At 39.9% G+C, this 20,228-nt stretch overlaps 1 protein-coding gene across 6 annotated transcripts in view; it reads left to right on the top strand.

The window, feature by feature from the left end:
• LOC133555214 (zinc finger CCCH domain-containing protein 13-like) overlaps positions 1-19,269 on the top strand; it is a 55,510-nt gene extending 36,241 nt beyond the window's left edge. For 5 of the 6 annotated variants that reach the window (XM_061904824.1, XM_061904834.1, XM_061904817.1 and 2 more), the window contains 5 exons: positions 451-498; positions 8,268-8,330; positions 8,580-8,627; positions 11,296-11,448; positions 17,896-19,269. In XM_061904824.1, the coding sequence (XP_061760808.1) occupies positions 451-498; positions 8,268-8,330; positions 8,580-8,627; positions 11,296-11,448; positions 17,896-18,523 (940 nt within the window). In that variant the 3' untranslated portion in view covers positions 18,524-19,269. The remainder of the gene's footprint in view (positions 1-450; positions 499-8,267; positions 8,331-8,579; positions 8,628-11,295; positions 11,449-17,895) is intronic. The other variant, XM_061904841.1, reaches the window with a different exon arrangement.
• The last annotated feature ends 959 nt before the right edge of the window (positions 19,270-20,228 follow it).

The raw sequence follows: 20,228 nt of genomic DNA, 5'->3' as shown, positions 1-20,228 counted from the left end.
AACTTTTTATCTCCTTTGTGAGATTGTGTTCTACTTTTTAACAACCAAATTAAAAAACTAGAAACCAGATGCAACCATTCTGAATATCATTTGGTTATGTGGAGTTTGCAGTTTTGGTGAACAGAGACTTTTAGTCAGAATTCCATGCACATTTTTAAGTTTTATTTTGTTTTGGAATTTTTCAGATTCAATTAAGAACTGCCCAGAGAAATTTAAGATTTTTTTGAAGTATTTATTTTTGATCCCAAGTAACTTCAGATTGCATAAGAGTAAGTTAACGCTGCTACAGAAAGAAAGAAGGAGAGGATATATAAGAGAGAGAGAGAAAATTAGAGAGAACTTTCAATTGTCATATTGCTTTTGGGAATGAGAGGAGGAGGGACAAGGGTGGGTTTTGGGTGAATTGATTTGTTGAAAACACAACATTAACATTTATTGTGTATTTCTTAGGAGTTCAAAGAGTGAAGATGAAGAAGGCTATGAATGCTTTGGAGTATGGTGAGACTTTCACACACTAACTACTTGCACAACAGCACTGATTGCTCTAAAGTCTGGTGTATACTATCGCCTCGCTTAACTTGTGTAGGCGACGCCGTTGTCCCCCCTACCCCTGCGTAGCTTCACGCGTAGCCTGTGTGTAATAATATTAGTCTAAAAAAAATCAGTGCAGAAAACTTCACCTGCACACTTGTCACCTTATTGGCTGGTTCTGAGACAGGATGGATTGCTTCAGTCTTAAATCACCAGAAGTGGGTCTTTGGTTTTGAAGCAAGACATATTTCTACACCAAATATTTTTGCACTGCGCGCAGCTGGGGGCACCCATGGAACAGGTGGCTGTTGAAGTCCTGGTCACCGAGCGAGGAAACAGTTGGGTCCTGGTCGCAATGGATTACTTCAACAACAAGTGGCCTCAAGCCGACACCATACTTGACCAGAGTGCCGATCAATGAGATGTTGTGCCAGTTCGCCACACCAGAGAAGCTCCACGGCTTTGAGCGTTTGGAGATAGAAAAGAACATGCCAACACCTTTGCATCCCCAGACTGATGGCCCAGTAGAACGCTTTGACCGCACCGTGGCCAGTCAGCTTGTCGATTCTACCACCCACTAACAGAAGGACTGGGACCTGCGCCTGCTGCTGGTCTTGTGAGCGTATTGGACAGCAGTCCATTAGTCATTGTAGTGCACCCCGTCAGCCCTAATGTTAGGATGAGAACTTTGCACATCTGTCGACTTGGTGTTTGGGCCTCCTTAAGTGCTGGATCGCAAACCTGACCTAGACTCCTACAGCAGACTGCGAAAAGTGCAAAATTTGGCCCGACAGACCGTTGATGAGACGCCTAAAGAGAGCCTACAACACCCGCTGAAGAGTTGGGGACAAAGGTGTGGGTAGACTGCCTGGAGAGGAAGAAGGGACTGTCCTGAAATCTATTGAGACACTAGGTGGGACCATGTACTGATATAGCATCTCTAACTCTTACCAGGAGGGCATTCCAGAGTACTGGAGCCCGAATACAAAACGTTCTATTGCCCACAGACTTTTTTTGGGCTCTGGGAATCACTAATAAACCGGAGTTCTTTGAGTTGAGTTCTTGCCGGGACATATGGTACAATACAATCAGCAAGATAGGATGGAGCTAGACCCTTAAGTATTTTATACGTAAGTAGTAAAACCTTAAAGTCACATCTTAAGTGCACAGGAAGCCAGTGCAGGTGAGCCAGTGTAGGTATATATATAAGTATATATGTATATAAAGGTATATACAGTATAGGCCTAATATGATCTAAACTTTCTTGTTCTTGTCAAAAGTCTAGCAACCGCATTTGGTACCAACTGCAATCTTTTAATGCTAGACATAGGGAAACCCGAAAATAATAGGTTACAGTAATGGAGACGAGACGTAACGAACGCGTGAATAATGATCTCAGCGTCGCTAATGGACAAAATGGAACAAGTTTTAGTGGTATTATGGAGATGAAAGAAGGCCGTTTTAGTAACACTCTTGATGTGTGACTCAAACGAGAGAGTTGTGTTGAAGACAATACCCAGATTCTTTACCGAGTTGCCTTGTGTAATAGTTTTGGTTGTCAAATGTGGTATTATTTAATGGGTGTCGGTGTCTAGCAAGACCGATAATCAGCATTTCCGTTTCCTTAGCGTTGAGTGGCAAAAAGTTAGCGGGCATCCATTGTTTAAAAATCAGCATCCATTGTTAGCAGTAGATCATTAGTCCTTTTTGCGAGGGTTGTCTCCGTAGAGTGATTTGCCCTGAAACCGGATTGAAAGGGTTCACAAAGATTGTTAGACACTAAGTGTTCATTAAGCTGCTGTGCAACAATTTTTTGGAGGATTATCGAAATAAACTAAAGGTGGGACACCAGTCGGTAGTTTACCATGAGGTCAAGATCGAGGTTAGGTCTTTTGAGCAAAGCATGAATAACCTATTTTTTGAATGCTAGGGGAACAGTGCCAGAGGAAAGTGATAAGTTTATAATATTTAACACTGATGGTCCTAATATTACAAACTGTTCCTTGATAAGTTTCCCAGGAAGTGGGTCAAGTAAACATGTTGTTTGTTATCCCATTTACACGACATAGGAGTTCCTCTAATGTTATTTAATCAAAAAGAGAGAAACTATTTTGGAGGGCAATATTCGTCGTATATTAGAGATGCGCGGATAGGCAATTATATCATCCTCATCCGCATCACCAAAGTCGTCATCCACCCGCCGTCCACCCGAACCAACATTTTATCAGGACCGTACCCGCCCGCCAACCGCCCACTGATATACATCAGAGGTTGTCCGCCTTTACCACACACAGTTATTTAAACCTGTTTCACAGACCAATGATGAAAATTGGAGCCGTTAACGTTCCCGCGACTATCCAATAGCGTTCATCCTGATTACAACAATATGGGCGTGCTGTGAAGCCATTGACTTAGACACCTTCAACAACATGTACGAACCGATTGTTGGTCCGGCAACATGTTGTGTGCAGCCTCCGCGATTACACGTTCAGGATTGAAAGGCATACTGGGTGATACAGAGTACACTGATGGTTGTGATATAAACAACTTTAACACTTACTAATATGTGCCACGCTGTGAAGCCACACCCAACAAGATTTACAAACACTTTTCGGGAGAACATCCTCACAGTAACACAACATAAATGCAACACAACAAATACCCATAATCCTTTGTATCCGTGACATATCCTGAATATATTTTACACCCCCGCGCCCCCAACCCCGCCCACCTTACCAACGCACGGGGGGGCGATGGTTTGCTGCTAGCGGGGTGTATAAAATAGTCAGGAAGTGTCATGAATACAAAGGATTATGGGTATTTGTTGTGTTGCGTTTATGTTGTGTTACTGTGAGGATGTTCTCCCGAAATGTGTTTGTCGTTCTTAATTGGTGTGGCTTCACAGCGTGGCGCATATTACTAAGAGTGTTACAATTGTTTATATCACAACCATTAGTGTGCTCTGTGTCACCCAGTGTATGCTTTGCAGTCGTGTGCGTGTTGCCGCGGATGCCACACACAACATGATGCTGGACTGACAAGCAGATCGTACATGTTGTACTAGGCGACTAATTATCTGGGTGACTACTGGCAGTCATTCAGGAGAATAATAGCGTCTCTTATTGTCCTCTTCGCTTTATGACACGGGTCTTAAACGGCACTTTGAATGGCAAAGGATACCGATCACAGAACCATGCATATAAAATATTTCCGGATAGTTCAACCCACACCCGCCCGAATCTAATTAAAATCTATTTTTTCGTCATGTCAACCGCCCGACCCGCGGTTAAACTGCGGACTGCCACAGATGAGACCGCAAACCGCGCATCTCTATCGTATATACATTCATATCTGTGTTAATAAATTCTAGTTGTAGCTGGGATGTGTTGTCTTTAATCTCTCTAATGAGTTCAATTTTCCTATTAAAGAAATTCATAAAGTCATCTGATGAGTGGGTGGAGCTACTGGGAAGAGTCCCTTGTTGGGTTAGCGATGCTACTGTACTGAACAAACATTTAGGATCGTTTTTCTTGAGGCGGATGTGATTGTAGTAGTAATTAGCTTTAGCTAAGGAAAGCATACGTTTATAAGTTATTAAACTATCACTCCATGCTTGATGGAAAACAAAGTGTAGTCGCACACCATTTGCGTTCCATTTACATGATAGTTTTGGAGCTCTAGTTTCTTCTGTAAACCATGGGGTACGCCTTTTAGGGGCCCTTTTAGCTTTAGCGGTGCTATACCATCAATGGATTCGCGCAGGGCGTTGTTAAAGTTGTTAGTGAGCCCTCAAGATTGATGATAAATTGAACTGGAAACCTCATATAAAAAATATACAACATAAAGTAGCAAGAAACACGTCAATAATGAATAAAGTCAAATATGTTCTAGACCAAAAATCACTTCATATTCTCTACTGCTCACTAGTGTTACTATATCTGAGTTACTGTGTAGAAATATGAGGAAATGATTACAAAAGTACACTTCATTCACTAACACTGTTACAAAAAAGATCAGTTACAACAATACATAATGTTGGATATAGAGAACATACAAACCCTTTATTTATTGAATCAAAGATACTGAAATTCCACGACATAGTGACTTTGCAAACAGCTTAAATTATACACAAAGCAAACTATAACCTGCTACCCAAGAATATACAACCATTCTTCTCAAAAAAGAGGAGAAATATAATCTTAGAGAAAAATGTAATTTAAAACATTTGTATGCATGTACAACACTTAAAGGCCTACTGAAACCCACTACTACCCACCACGCAGTCTGATAGTTTATATATCAATGATGAAATATTTACATTGCAACACATGCCAATACGGCCTTTTTATTTTACTAAATTGCAATTTTAAATTTCCCGGGAGTTTTTTCTTGAAAACGTCGTGTAATGATGACGTGTACGCTTGACGTCATGGCCTGCTAGGAATATGAGCGCTGCACACACACACAGCTAAAAGTGGTCTGTTTTACGGCATAATTACAAAGTATTTTGGAGATCTGTGTTGCTGAATCTTTTGCAATTTGTTCAATTAATATTGGAGAAGTCAAAGTAGAAAGACACAGTTGGGAAGCTTTAGCCTTTAACCACACAAACACACGGTGATTCCTTGTTTAAAATTCACGAAGGTGAAACTTTACTATGGATCAGAGCGGACATGGATCCCAACCGAATGCCAATCAGCAGGTTTCGGTGAGAAAGTTGTGGTTAAAAAGTCGCTTCTTACCGGATATCAGCTGAGCTTGTGCCGCCCATACAGCTGCCGTCGACTTCCCTTAGACACTGCGCGTCAACACCCGGCCGTGGACGTACACTTCCGACTATCGGGTACTGTTAAACTCACTAAAACACTAGCAACACAATACAAAGATAAGGGATTTCCCAGAATTATCCTAGTAATTGTCTCTAAAAACATATGAATCTGTCTCAATGCAATCGCGGTTTTTTTTTAACTTTTTTTTTTTTTTTTTCTAGTCCGTCGCTATCAATATCCTCAAACACGAATCGTTCATCCTCGCTCAAATTGATGGGGAAATTGTCGTTTTCTCGGTCCGAATAGCTGTTTTCAAGTATGACACATAGAATGGACCTGCTATCCCCGTTTAAATAAGAAAATCTCATTTTAGTAGGCCTTTAAGACCTTCAGTATATCTGTATGTGGAATTAAATTATGGAATAGATTAATAAGCAAAGCAATCAAACATTGTACTAATATGATCCACTTCAAGAAACTCTTCAAACGTAAATTGTTTACAAAGTACAAAGAAGAAGAAAAATGATAAACATTCTGAATTTATTCATCCATTCTTTCATTCTCAAAATAATATTACTTATCTCATCGTGGAATATAACTTCCTTCACCAATTATTTATTTATTTATTTTTAATGTGTTACTTATGGAGTATATTGTGAATACATTGAGAACAGGAAGTGATTTTTTTTTTTTAGCAACTGTTATATAAAAGAAAAGGGGTAGGATTTAATAAGCTCTGCTTCTTCCTACTCCTTTTCGAACATGATGAAAAGAGAAACTGGAAATTGTGATGTATCATGTATGCTTGCATGTTCGAAATAAACTTAAACTCAACTCAACTCAACATAATTTAGGAATGGTGCCATTACCGAAGGCAGTAGGCCAGCAAGAGTCATTGTTGTGGGAGCATTAATGTTGTGGCTGCTAAAGCACTTATTATTAGCTTGTTGACAATGAGTCAGAACTTCAAATTTTATAAGGTAATGATCATACATTACTTTAGTATACGGGAGTATCATAACTTTGGAGGTGGTGACACCCCTGACAAGCACTAGATCTATCGTATTACTGTTCCACAGCTATCAATTATAGTCTGGAGCGCCACGCACGGAGAGTCTGATGGGGTATTCATATGGATATTAAAGTCCCCCATTCTAATTATATTGTCGGCGTGCGTCACTAGATCAGCGACCAACTCTGATAATTCATTGATAAAGTCCGAATAGGGCCCTGGGGGGCGGTAGATAACAACCAGGTAGAGAGGCAGCGGTGCAACAGACCTCATAGCAAGCACCTCAAATGATTTATATTTATTACTTAGGTTAGGGGTAGGGTTAAGGTTTTCATTGTATATTAGTGCGACCCCCCTCACCCCTTTTTAAGGAGACGGGCAATATGCGCATTCGTATAGTTAGGAGGAGATGCCTCATTCACAGCAAAAATGTTGTCTGGTTTTAGCCAGGTTTGGCTGAGACCAATGACGTTAAGATTGTTGTCTCTAATGACCTCACTAACTAATAACGGGTGCTGAACTGCTGCTGCTCACTGCTCCCCTCACCTTCCAGGGGGTGGAACAAGGGGATGGGTCAAATGAAGAGGACAAATTTCACCACACTTAGTGTGTGTGTGACAATCATTGGTATTTAACTTTTTGGGAGACAATGATCTTATGTTTAAAAATCCCATATTATAAGTAGTGGGCTGTTTTGAGGAATGTTTGTTAAAGTTATCTGAAGTGGTAATATTAATAATGTTGCGTTTATTTTGCGTATTGTGCTTTAAATAATTTCGACCATATCTAGGAATTGATATGACATATGGCGAGAATCTTCAGGATTATTTACTTGGTGCTGCGATACACTGAACGCATCATAATTTGCCACCTCAGTAGAAAATCACTGCAGAAAAAACATGATATGAGTTATGTATTATTCTAGGAGAGATGCTATGTGTGCAGGGATTTTCCAGCCTGGCGCTGGGTAGTTCTAGCTTAACTGATTCCTCACCCGGACTAACAGACACTGTAATTGTCTGTGACTGGGCTTGCTCTTGTGTAGTTAGTCGAGTGTGACTCAAACATTAATCTATGCTCCTAGACAGGATGATGGCGCCTTCCTGGTTAGGGTGAAGGCCGTCCCTCATCAGCAGGCCCGGTTTGCCCCAGAAAGAGGGCCAATTATCAATAAACGTTAGTCCTTGTTGTCTACAAAAACTATCCAGCCACTTGTTAAGCGAGACTAATCGTAGTCTTCCCAATGTGTCCTGTGTCTTCCACGTGTTGTCCTTTTTTTGGATTGATTGATTGATTGAGGCTTTTATTAGTAGATTGCACAGTACAGTACATATTCCGTATAATTGACCACTAAATGGTAACACCCGAATCAGTTTTTTAACTTGTTTCAGTCGGGTCCATGTTAATCAATTCATGGACGGTCGGACGTGCCCTAAACACCTCCTAAGGGAGGCGTTAGTGTGGCATTCTTTCCAGACGCTCGAGCCACTTCATCAGGCTCCTCTCGATGTGGAGGAGCAGCGAATTTACTTTGAGCTCCTCCCGGATGACAGACCCTCTCACCCTATCTTTAAGTGAGAGCCCCGCCACCCGGCGAAGAAAACTCATTTCGACCGCTTGTACCCGTGATCTTGTCCTTTCGGTCATAACCCAAAGCTCATGACCATAGGTGAGGATGGGAACGTAGATCGACCGGTGAATTGAGAGCTTTGCCTTCCGGCTCAGTTCCTTCTTCACCACAACAGATCCATACAGCGTCCGCATTAATGAAGATCCACCTATCGATCTCACGATCAACTCTTCCCTCACTTGTGAACAAAACTCCGAGGTACTTGAACTCCTCCACTAAAGAGCCCCAGGTTGCTGACCACCGCTTGGGCTTTGTTAAGAAATGCATCCTGCAAGTTGTTTTGGAGCAATCACTGAATTGACGATTTTTACTGTGTAACTTGCAGCCAAGGGAGGAAGCGTGGAAAAGAGGACAAACGGACTCTGAGTCTTAATAGAGCTAAAAGGAGGTAAGACTTTTACACCATTCTTTTGGAAGCAACTTTATTTAGTATTTATTTGAGATTCCAAGTAACATCAGAGAAAGTTAACGCTGCTACAGAAAGAAAAAAGGAGAGAGAGAGAGCGAGAACGAACGAGACAAAGAACTTTTGAATGTCATATTGCTTTTGGGAATAAGATGAGGAGGGACAGGATGGGTTTTGTGTGAATGGATTTGTTGAAAAATGCAACATTAACATTTATTGTGTACCTCTCAGGAGTTTAAAGAAGGCTGAAGATGAAGGCGATGAGAGAGTTGGAATATGGTGAGACTTTCACATACTATCTAGAGAGAGTTGGAATATGGTGAGATTTTCACACACTATCTAGAGCAGGGGTCACCAACGCGGTGCCCGCGGGCACCAGGTCGCCTGTAAGGACCAGATGAGTAGCCCGCTTGCCTGTTCTAAAAATAGCTCAAATAGCAGCACTTACCAGTGAGCTGCCTCTATTTTTAAAATTGTATTTATTTACTAGCAAGCTGGTCTCGCTTTGCTCGACATTTTTGATTCTAAGATAGACAAAACTCAAATAGAATTTGAAAATCCAAGAAAGTATTTTAAAGAGTTGGTCTTCACAATTTTAGAGTAAAAATACAACCTTAAAAATGATTGTAGGATTTTTAAACACATAAACCTTTTTAACTTTTAAATTCCTTCCTCTTATTTTCTTACAAGTTAAATCAATATTCAAGTAAATGTATTTGTTTTATTGTAAAGAATAATAAATACATTTTAATATAATTCTTAATTTTAGCTTCTGTTTTTTTGACGAAGAATATTTGTGAAATATTTCTTCAAACTTATTATGATTAAAATTCGCAAAAAATTATTCTGGCAAATCTAGAAAATCTTTAGAATCAATTTTAAATTTTATTTCAAAGTCTTTTGAATTTCTTTTAAAATTTTTGTTCTGGAAAATCTAGAATAAATAATGATCCGTCTTTGTTAGAAATATAGCTTGGTCCAATTTGTTGTATATTCTAACAAAGTGCAGATTGGATTTAAACCTATTTAAAACATGTCATTAAAAATATATATTTATTGTGAGAAATCATTAACATGATCAGTGTTCCCACAAAGATAAATATTATTCATTATTAATAAGTGCAGATTGGATTTTAACCAATTTAAAACATGTCATCAAAATTTTTATTTTTTCAAAAAGATTCGAATTAGCTAGTTTTTCTCTTCTTTTTTTCGGTTGAATTTTGAATTTTAAAGATTCGAAATTGAAGATAAACTATGTTTCAAAATTTAATTTTAATTTTTTTTTTCCTGTTTTCTCCTCTTTTAAACTGTTCAATGAAGTGTTTTTTCATCATTTATTCTCTACAAAAAATCTTCCGTAAAAGGAAAAAAAATGTACGACGGAATGACAGACCAAAATACCCATTTTTTTATATATATATATATAAATGTATTTACTAAAGGTCAATTGAGCAAATTGGTTATTTCTGGCAATTTATTTAAGTGTGTATCAAACTGGTAGCCCTTCGCATTAATCAGTACCCAAGCAGTAGCTCTTGGTTTCAAAAAGGTTGGTGACCCCTGATCTAGAAAGAGTTGGAATATGGTGAGATTTTCACACACTATCTAGAGCAGGGGTCACCAACGCGGTGCCCGCGGGCACCAGGTCACCCGTAAGGACCAGATGAGTCGCCCGCTGGCCTGTTCTAAAAATAGCTCAAATAGCAGCACTTACCAGTGAGTTGCCTCTATTTTTTAAATTTTATTTATTTACTTGCAAGCTGGTCTCGCTTTGCCCGACATTTTTAATTCTAAGAGAGACAAAGCTCAAATAGAATTTGAAAATCCAAGAAAATATTTTAAAGGCTAGGTCTTCACTTGTTTAAATAAATTAGGTTATTTTTTTACTTTGCTTCTTATAACTTTCAGAAAGACAGTTTTAGAGAAAAAATACAACCATAAAAATGATTTTAGGATTTTTAACACATATACCTTTTTACCTTTTGAATTCCTTCCTCTTCTTTCCTCACAATTTAAATCAATGTTCAAGTAAATGTATTTTTTTATTGTAAAGAATAATAAATAAATTTAAATTAATTCTTCATTTTAGCTTCTGTTTTTTCGATGAAGAATATTTGTGAAATATTTATTCAAACTTATTATGATTAAAATTTAAAAAAAAATATTCTGGCATATCTAGAAAATCTGTAGAATCAAATGTAAATCTTATTTCAAAGTTTTTTGAATTTCTTTTAAAATTTTTGTTCTGGAAAATCTAGAAGAAATACTAATTTGTCTTTGTTAGAAATATAGCTTGGTCCTAATTGTTATATATTCTAATAAAGTGCAGATTGGATTTTAACCTATTTAAAACATGTCATCAAAAATATATATTTATTGTGAGAAATCATTAACATGATCAGTGTTGCCACAAAGATAAATACCATTAATTATTAATGACAACATAGAGTTAAAGGTAAATTGAGCAAATTGGCTATTTCTGGCAATTTATTTAAGTGTGTATCAAACTGGTAGCCCTTCGCATTAATCAGTACCCAAGAAGTAGCTTTTGGTTTCAAAAAGGTTGGTGACTCCTGATCTAGAGAGAGTTGGAATACGGTGAGACTTTCACACACTAACCATGTACACAGCAGTGCTTATTCCTCCAAGACAGCGGGCGAAGCTCAGCTTACCCTAAAATGTCCAAAAATGTTCTTAATTCTTGTCATTGATTGTGGTCGCGTCACTGCGTATTAAAGAGTGTTAAACCTGAGTGTCTATCCACTTTACTGGGGGAGCATAGAGTGCTCCCCCAGGCTATCCCCCAGATGACTATCTGTTTGCCACTTCCTGATTAATAGGACGTAACATGCGTTATGTGACGTCCTGTTTGCTTGTTGGCAAACTCCAAAATGCTCCATGCATGTTGTCAGCTAACCCGTGATGCTGTTTTGTTGTGTACCAGGTATTTGCCGAAGAGGGCAGAAGAACCCCCTCCACCCCCTAGAGGGACAAGCGGTAGAAAATGTATGGATGGAGTAATGCAAGAAGAACAGCAGCGCGGCGGGGCTGGCAGCATTGAACAGCAGCCCGTCGGTGCTGACAGCATTGAAATAAGGTGAGGCTTTCACACAAAACGAAAAACATTCATGGTGTGTCATTAGAATTCTATTTATTGGCCAAGTATGTTTGACACACAGGGAATTGAACTTAGTAGACTCTGTTCTCCTTGATCAATGCCAGAACGCGCTGATTTCAAAGATCATGTACACAAGGGATCCCCATACTATGGCCAGGAGACCCGGATCCGGCCATTTACATCCATAATCTGCCCCTCAAAAAAAACGAAATAAAAAATTCTGTCCAGCCACTCAGACGAATCGGATTGTTGACGTCAATGCCCATATCTCCTGTACGGATTACATTTCCAAAACAGAAGTGTAGGATACTTCTCTTAGAGGCCTACTGTAACCCACTACTACCGACTACGCAGTGTGATAGTTTATATATCAATGATGAAATCTTAACATTGCAACACATGCCAATACGGCCGGTTTAGTTTACTAAATTGCAATTTTAAAATTTCCCACGAGGTACCCTGTTGAAAACGTCGCGGAATGATGACGCTTGTGTTGACGTGTGCTTGTGACGTTATTGGTTGGAGCGGACATTTCAGCCCAGCACCACTCACGGCTAAAAGTCGTCCATTTTCATTGCATAATTACACAGTATTTTGGACATCTGTGTTGCTGAATCTTTTGCAATTTGTTCAATTAATAATGGAGACTATAAAGAACAATGCTGTTGGTGGAAAGCGGTGGATTGCAGCTGCCTTAAGCACCCGAAACACAGCAAGTGTTTCTTTGTTTGTTGTGAAGCTTTACCACAGAGCGGTCAAGCAAACATGTTTCTCTACCACATGTCAACCAATTGTGATATTAAGTCGACTCTTACCGGAGACTTCAGCGGATTATGCGACCTCCTCCTGCAGCTGTCAAAAAGTGATCTGTGATGTTGGCTCCTCCATTGGCTTCTCTCAGAGACACTGGCATTCACCGCAGCCCTCCGACTTTCAGGTATGACTTTATAATCTCACTAAAACACTATTAACACAATAAGCAGATAAGGGATTTTCCAGAATTATCCTACAGTTGTGATCAAAATTATTCAACCCCCACACAATTTTGGTGTTTTAGCAAGTTGGACATTTATTCCGTATTTTGTTTATAGTCATATCAAATAAAGATGTGTCAAATAGACAAATGCAACTTAAATTGTAACACTGTATTTTACAAAATACCAAAAAAGGAAATTTTTCTTAATATCTTATTGACAAAATTATTCAACCCCCTTGTTACATGCATCTTTAGTACTTAGTAGAACACCCTCTGGCAGTAATTACATCCTTCAAACATGATACTTCTTGCAACGATCTACAGGTATTTTAGCCCATTCCTCTTGGGCAAAGGCCTCCAGTTCATTCATATTCTTGGGCTGCGTGCTGCAACTGCCTTCTTCAAGTCTCACCACAGGTTTTCTATAGGACTTAGGTCTGGCGACTGTGAAGGCCACTCCACAGTCTTCCAGCCCTTCTTCTGCAACCACTCTGATGTTGATTTGGAGGTATGCTTGGGATCGTTGTCCTGTTGGAAGGTCCAACGTCTCCCAAGCCTCAGCTTCGTCACTGACTTCATGACATTTGCAGCTAATATATCCTGGTAGAAAATAGAATTCATAATGCCTTGAACGCGCTGAAGATTCCCGGTACCTGAGGCAGAGAAACAGCCCCAGAGCATGATTGACCCCCCACCATGCTTAACAGTAGGCAAGGTGTTCTTCTCTTTGTAAGCTTCATTTTTTCTCCTCCAGACATAACGTTGATTCATAGGCCCAAAGAGTTCCACTTTTGTCTCATCACTCCATCGAACAGTTTCCCAAAACCTTTGGGGCTTGTCCAGATGATTTTTGGCATACTGGAGTCTATTTTTCTTGTGCCTGGTAGTCAGAAGTGGGGTGCGCCTGGGAGTTCTGGCATGGAGGCCTTCATCTCGTAGTGCGCGCCTTATTGTCTGGGACGAAACCTGCGTTCGCCACTCTGCAATGTCCTGTTGTAGTTCCTCAGCTGTTACCCGGGGGTTTTTCACCACTGTACACTTCACGGCATCCTCTTTCTACCACGCCCAGGTAGTGTTTCCACTGTGCCTTTGGCTTTAAACTTGCAAATTCTGCTCCCAACTGTGTCTCTTGGAATGTGTAATGTCTTTGCTATTTTCTTATATCCATATCCTTTCTTATGAAGAGAAATTACCTCCTCTCTTGACTTCTTTGACCACTCCCTGGACTTCACCATGTTGCAAATACACCATTGACCATCTACAAGAAGCTGAGCGTGACAGTCTTTTTCAATCAGTTTAATTATTGCTCGTTATGGTTCTAATCACATCTACAAGTGTTTTCAACACCTGATTGAAAAGACCTTAATCAAATTCTGTTCTTAAGAGTTATGATCTTCAAGAGGTTGAATAATTTTGTCAATGAGATATTAAGAGAAATGACACTGTTTGGTATGTTACAAAATATAATGTTGTAATTCAAGTTGCATTTGTCTATTTAATGCATCTTTATTTGATATGACTATAAAAAAAATATGGAATAAATGTCCTACTTGCTAAAAAAACTAAATTGTGTGGGGGTTGAATAATTTTGATCACAACTGTAGTAAATGTGTCTAATAACATCTGAATCGCTCACACTGCCGCCACCTGGAGCCGTCGCCTTTTCTTTTTTTTTTTCTTTTTTTCAGTGCTTAACTCTAACTTTCCTCATCCACAAATCTTTCATCCTCGCTCAAATTAATGGGAAAATCGTTACTTTCTCGGTCTGAATTGCTCTTGCTGCTGGTGGCTATGATTGTAAACAATGTGAGGATGTGAGGAGCCCTACAACCCGTCACGTCACGCTCACATCGTCTGCTGCTTCCGGCAAAGGCAAGGCCTTTTTATTAGCGACCAAAAGTTGCGAACTTTATCGTCATGTTCTCTACTAAATCCTTTCAGTAGAAATATGGCAATATCGCGAATTGATCAAGTATGACACATAGAATGGACCTGCTATCCCCGTTTGAATAAGAAAATCTCATTTCAGTAGGCCTTTAATGCCCTATTTGTATTTGACTTTATTCAATCTTTGGAGAGTTATCCCGACATGTATGTGAAGTCACCCCGATATTTATGTAGCGTTATCCCGATATTTATGTAGCGTTATCCCGATATTTATGTAGCGTTATCCCAATATCTATGTACAGTTATCCCGGTATGTATGCAGCGTTACCCCGATATTTATGTAGTGTTACCCCGATATGTATGAAGAGTTCTCCCGATATTTGTGTAGCGTCATCCCGATATTTATGTACAGTTATCCCGATATGTATGTAGCGTTAAACCGATATTTATGTACAGTTAGCCCGATATGTATGAAGAGTTGCCCCGATATTTATGTGCAGTTACCTCAGTTTTGTAAGTAGAGTTACCCCGATATGTATGTAGAGTTACCCCGATATGTTTGTGGCGTTATTCAGGTATGTATGTGAAGTTACCCTGAAATGTATGTAGTTATCTTGATATGTGTAAAGTTATCCCGATATTTATGTGGAGGGACCCAAATATGTTAGTAGAGTTACCCCGATATGTATGAAGAGTTACCCTGATATTAATGGAGAGTTACCTCGATATGTTTGTGGCGTTATCCTGATATGTATGTAACGTTACCTTAAAATGTATGTAATTATTTTGATATGTGTAAATTTATTCCGATATGTATGTAGCGTTATCCCGATATGTATGTGGAGTTATCTTGATATGTATGTGGAGTTATCTTCAATCAATCAATCAATGTTTATTTATACAGCCCTGAATCACAAATGTCTCAAAGGGCTGCACAAACCACAACTAAATCCTCTGTAGAGCCCACATTAAGGCAAGGAAAAATTCACACCCAATGGGACGTCGATCTTGATATGCATGTGGAGTTATCCAGATGTGTATGTGGAGTTATCCCGATGTGTATGTGGAGTTATACAGATGTGTATGTGGAGTTATCCTGATGTGTATGTAGAGTTTTCCTGATATGTATGTAGAGTTATCCTGATGTGTATGTAGAGTTATCCCGATGTGTATGTGGAGTTAACTCGATATGTATGTGGAGTTATCTCGATGTACAGTATGTAGAGTTATTGAGATAACTTTACATACATATCAAAATATGTATGTGGAGTTTTCTCAATGTATGTAGAGTTATCGAGATAACTCTACATACATATCGAGATACCTCTACATACATCGATATGTAGAGTTATCTCGATAACTCAACATACATCGAGAAAACTCCACATACATACATATCGAGATAACTCTACATACATATCCTGATATGTATGTAGTTATCTCGATATGTATGTAGTTATCCCGATATGTATGTAAAGTTACCCTGAAATGTATGTAGTTATCTTGATATGTGTAAAGTTATCCCGATATTTATGTACAGTTTCCCCAATATTCATCTAGAGGTACCCCGATATGTATGTCGAGTTATCTCGATATGTATGTAGAGTTATCCCACTATGTATGTCGAGTTATCCCGATACCAATATTTTGGTACCAGTGTCAAAATGTATTTCGATACTTTTCAAAATAAAGTGGACCACAAAAAAATGCAATTGGCTGCATTTGAACAGATACATTTTTTCGAAGGCTTTACAGACGGAGTAGTGTGACTCTCCTCGGCTCCATTGTTAGCTGACTTTGACAAACCTTTATTTACAATTTATCCAATCCAATCCAATCCACTTTATTTATATAGCACATTTAAACAACAATAACGTTTCCAAAGTGCTGTACAGCCATGTTAAAAACAATATTATGCTCCACCAATGACTGAATAAAACAAAAAATGAATAAAAATAAAACCAATAAAAACAATATAAAAACAAATATGATTAAAAACTATTTTAAAGGGTAAAATCAATTAAAACAGTAAAAAAAAAATAAAAGTGTATAAAAAACACAGAGGACAACAGAGGACAGAGGACCAAACAACTCACGTAGTGAGTTTAGAATGTATTTAAAAAAAAATTGATATGAGGATTGTGGATGATAGTCAAAAGTCCCACTTAAAGGCCTACTGAAATGAGATTTTCTTATTTAAACGGGGATAGCAGGTCCATTCTATGTGTCATACTTGATCATTTCGCGATATTGCCATATTTATGCTAAAAGGATTTAGTAGACTGCGATGAGGTGGCGACTTGTCCAGGGTGTACACCGCCTTCCGCCCGATTGTAGCTGAGATAGGCACCAGCGCCCCCTGTGACCCCAAAGGGAATGGATGGATTTAGTAAAGAAAATCGACGATAAAGTTCGCAACTTTTGGTCGCTAATAAAAATGCTTTGCCTGTACCGGAAGTAGCAGACGATGTGCGCGTGACGTCACGGGTTGTAGGGCTCCTCACATCCTCACATTGTTTATAATCATAGCCTCCAGCAGCAAGAGCTATTTGGACCAAGAAAGCGACGATTTCCCCATTAATTTGAGCGAGGATGAAAGATTTGTGGATGAGTAAAGTTAGAGTGAAGCACAAAAAAAAAAAAAAAGGCGACTGCTCCAGGCACGGCAGTGGGAGCAATTCAGATGTTGTTAGACACATTTACTAGGATAATTCTGGAAAATCCCTTATCTGCTTATAGTGTTAATAGTGTTTTAGTGAGATTATAAAGTCATACCTGAAAGTCGGAGGGCTGCGGTGAACGCCAGTGTCTCTGAGAGAAGCCAACGGAGGAGCCAAGAACACAGATGCCTTTTTGACAGCTGCAGGAGGAGGTCGCATAATCCACTCAAGTCTCCGGTTAGAGCCGACTTAATATCACCATTTTCCCATCCACAAACTTGCTGGTTGACGTAGAGAAACATGTTCGCTTGACCGCTCTGTGTTAAAGCTTCACAACAAACAAAGAAACACCGGCTGTTTTTCAGTTGCTAAAGGCAGCTGCAATTCCCCGCTTTCCACCAACAGTATTATTCTTTATAGTCTCCATTATTAATTGAACAAATGGCAAAATATTGAGCAACACAGATGTCCAAAATACTGTGTAATTATGCGATGAAAAGAGACTACTCTTAGCCGTGAGTGGTGCTGGGCTGAAATGTCCGCTACAACCAATAATGTCACAAGCACGCGTCAACATCCGCGACGTTTTCCACAGGATACCTCGCGGGAAATTTAAAATTGCAATTTAGTGAACTAAAAAGGCCGCATTGGCATGTGTTGCAATGTTAAGATTTTATCATTGATATATAAACTATCAGACTGCGTGGTCGGTAGTAGAGGGTTTCAGTAGGCCTTTAACAATGTTTAAATTGACTGACTTAGAGCTGTTGAGAAATGACATTTTTTCTTTTACTGGGGATTCTTTCCAAATGCAAGCAGGCCTGTGATGCGCCAAATGGGAATGAGGAAGTTGAGAAAAGTGTGTTTACCTTCTGACAACCAAAGGTTTCCTTTCTCTGCCAGTTTAGGGCCTGAGAGGCCTGACGTGGAAATAGGCGTGGTGGGGCCCCCGCCCACCCTGGCGTCGTGCATGATGGCTCCGTGCAAAGGCGTGTTCTGTTTGACGGGCTTCCTGGTTTTGTTCAGCTGCGTGGTGGTCGGCCTGGCCGTCATCAACTCCAAGCTGGATCAGGTCAGGAACCAGCTGAGCGCCACTGACGACGTCCGGCGTCGCATGAACAAGATCCTGTTTGAGCAGAGGCAGCTGGTTGACAAGCACGAGCACATCTTGCTGGAGGTGGAGCGCTCCATAGGACTGATCGCCAAATCCACCAAACAAGTGGTCTTGCTGGAAAAGGTTCACGTGGAGTACCAGCTACTGAACAACACTTGTGTGAGTCCCCTCAGTGACTGTGTGAAGAAGACGGAGACTGCGGTCATGGAACTGCAAAAGACCAAGGCCGATCTGACCGACAACTGGAAAACGTGCGAAAACATTCCGACATCACTAAGAACCATCGAAGAAAACCATAAGAACCTGACGGAAGAACAGCTGGAGATTTTAAATATACAGCGCACAATGCAGGGACTGCTGCGTGCCATCGCCTGTGGCAACGACGTGAAAGGTCGCCTGAGTTGCAAACCTAAATGAGAGTAGAACAGAAGTAACGGGCAAAAGTATATCTCTCGGGTTTTCTTGGGGTCCACTGCCGTCTGAGTGCTCCCCAAGAACCTTCACGAGCCGAGGCTAATACAGTCTTGGGTGTTCTCAGGGGCGGAGCTTCAGGGGGCGTGGAGAAGCCGGCCCGCCCCGCAGGAAAGGTGGTCATGGCGGGCCCCTTACCTGGCTCCGGGCTGGGCACCAATGAAAGAGCTGGACGTGTGTGGGCTTACAGGCTGCCCCAGTCAGGAGGTTTGTGGCGTTATCCCGATATGTCTGTGAAGTTACCCCGAAATGTATGTGGAGTTACCCTAAATTGTATGTGGAGTTACCATGAAATGTATGTGGAGTTACCCTAAAATCTATGTAGAGTTACCCCGATATGTATTTGGAGTTACCCTGAAGTGTATGTGGGGTTACCCTGATATGTGTGGAGTTACCCTGAAATGTATGTACAGTTATTCCGATATGTATGTGGAATTACCCCGATATGTATGTGGAGTTACCCCGATATGTATGTGGAGTTAACCTGAAATGTATGTGGAGTTACCCTGAAATGTATGTGGAGTTACCCCAATATGTATTTGGACGATATGTATGTGGAGTTAACCTGAAATGTATGTGGAGTTACCCCAATATGTATTTGGACGATATGTATGTGGAGTTAACCTGAAATGTATGTGGAGTTACCCCAATATGTATTTGGAGTTACCTTAATATATGTAAAGTTATCCTGATATGAATGTGAAGTTACCTTGATACGTGTAAAGTTATCCCGATATTTATATGGAGGTACCCTGAAATTTATGTAGAGTTACCCCGATATGTATGTAGGGTTACCCCGATATGTATGAAGCGTTACCCTGAAATATATGTAGAGTTATCTCTATATGTGCAAAGTTATCCCGATATGAATGTGAAGTTACCTTGATACGTGTAAAGTTATCCCGATATTTATATGGAGGTACCCTGAAATGTATGTAGAGTTACCCCGATATGTATGTAGGGTTACCCCGATATGTATGAAGAGTTACCCTGAAATATATGTAGAGTTATCTCCATATGTGCAAAGTTATCCCGATATTTATGTAAGGTTATCCCGATATTTATGGAGCGTTACCCCGATATGTACAGTATGTGGCGTTACTCGAAATTTATGTAAAGTTACCTTGGTTTGTGTCAAGTTATCCCGATATTTATGTAGTTACCCTGATATTTATGTAAAGTTTTCCTGATATTTATGTCGAGTTAGCTCGATTGGTATGTAGAGTTACCCTGAAGTGTTTGTACAGTTATCTTCATATGTATAAAGTTATCGCGATATTTATGTAGTTACCCCGATATGTATGTAGAGTTATCCCGATATGTATGTAGAATTTGTCCCCAAAAACCTTTTTGACCCGAGGCACATAGAGTCTTAAGTGTTCTCAGGGGCGGATCTTCAGGGAAGATGGACATGGCGGGTCCCTTACCTGGCTTCGGGCTGGGCACCGATGAAAGAGCTGGACGTGGAGGTTTGTGGCGTTATCCCGATATGTATGTGGAGTTACCCTGAAACGGATGTGGAGTTACCCTGAAATGTATGTGGAGTTACCCTGAAATGTATGGGCAGTTATCTTGATATGTGTAAAGTTAAACCAAATATGTATAAAGTTATCCCAAAATGTATGTGGAGTTATCCCGATATGTATGTAGT

Source organism: Nerophis ophidion, linkage group LG01 (assembly GCF_033978795.1).
Source record: "Nerophis ophidion isolate RoL-2023_Sa linkage group LG01, RoL_Noph_v1.0, whole genome shotgun sequence".
Lineage (NCBI taxonomy): Eukaryota > Metazoa > Chordata > Actinopteri > Syngnathiformes > Syngnathidae > Nerophis > Nerophis ophidion.
Note: the sequence above shows the minus strand (reverse complement) of the source record. Positions and strands in the feature narration are given on the sequence as shown.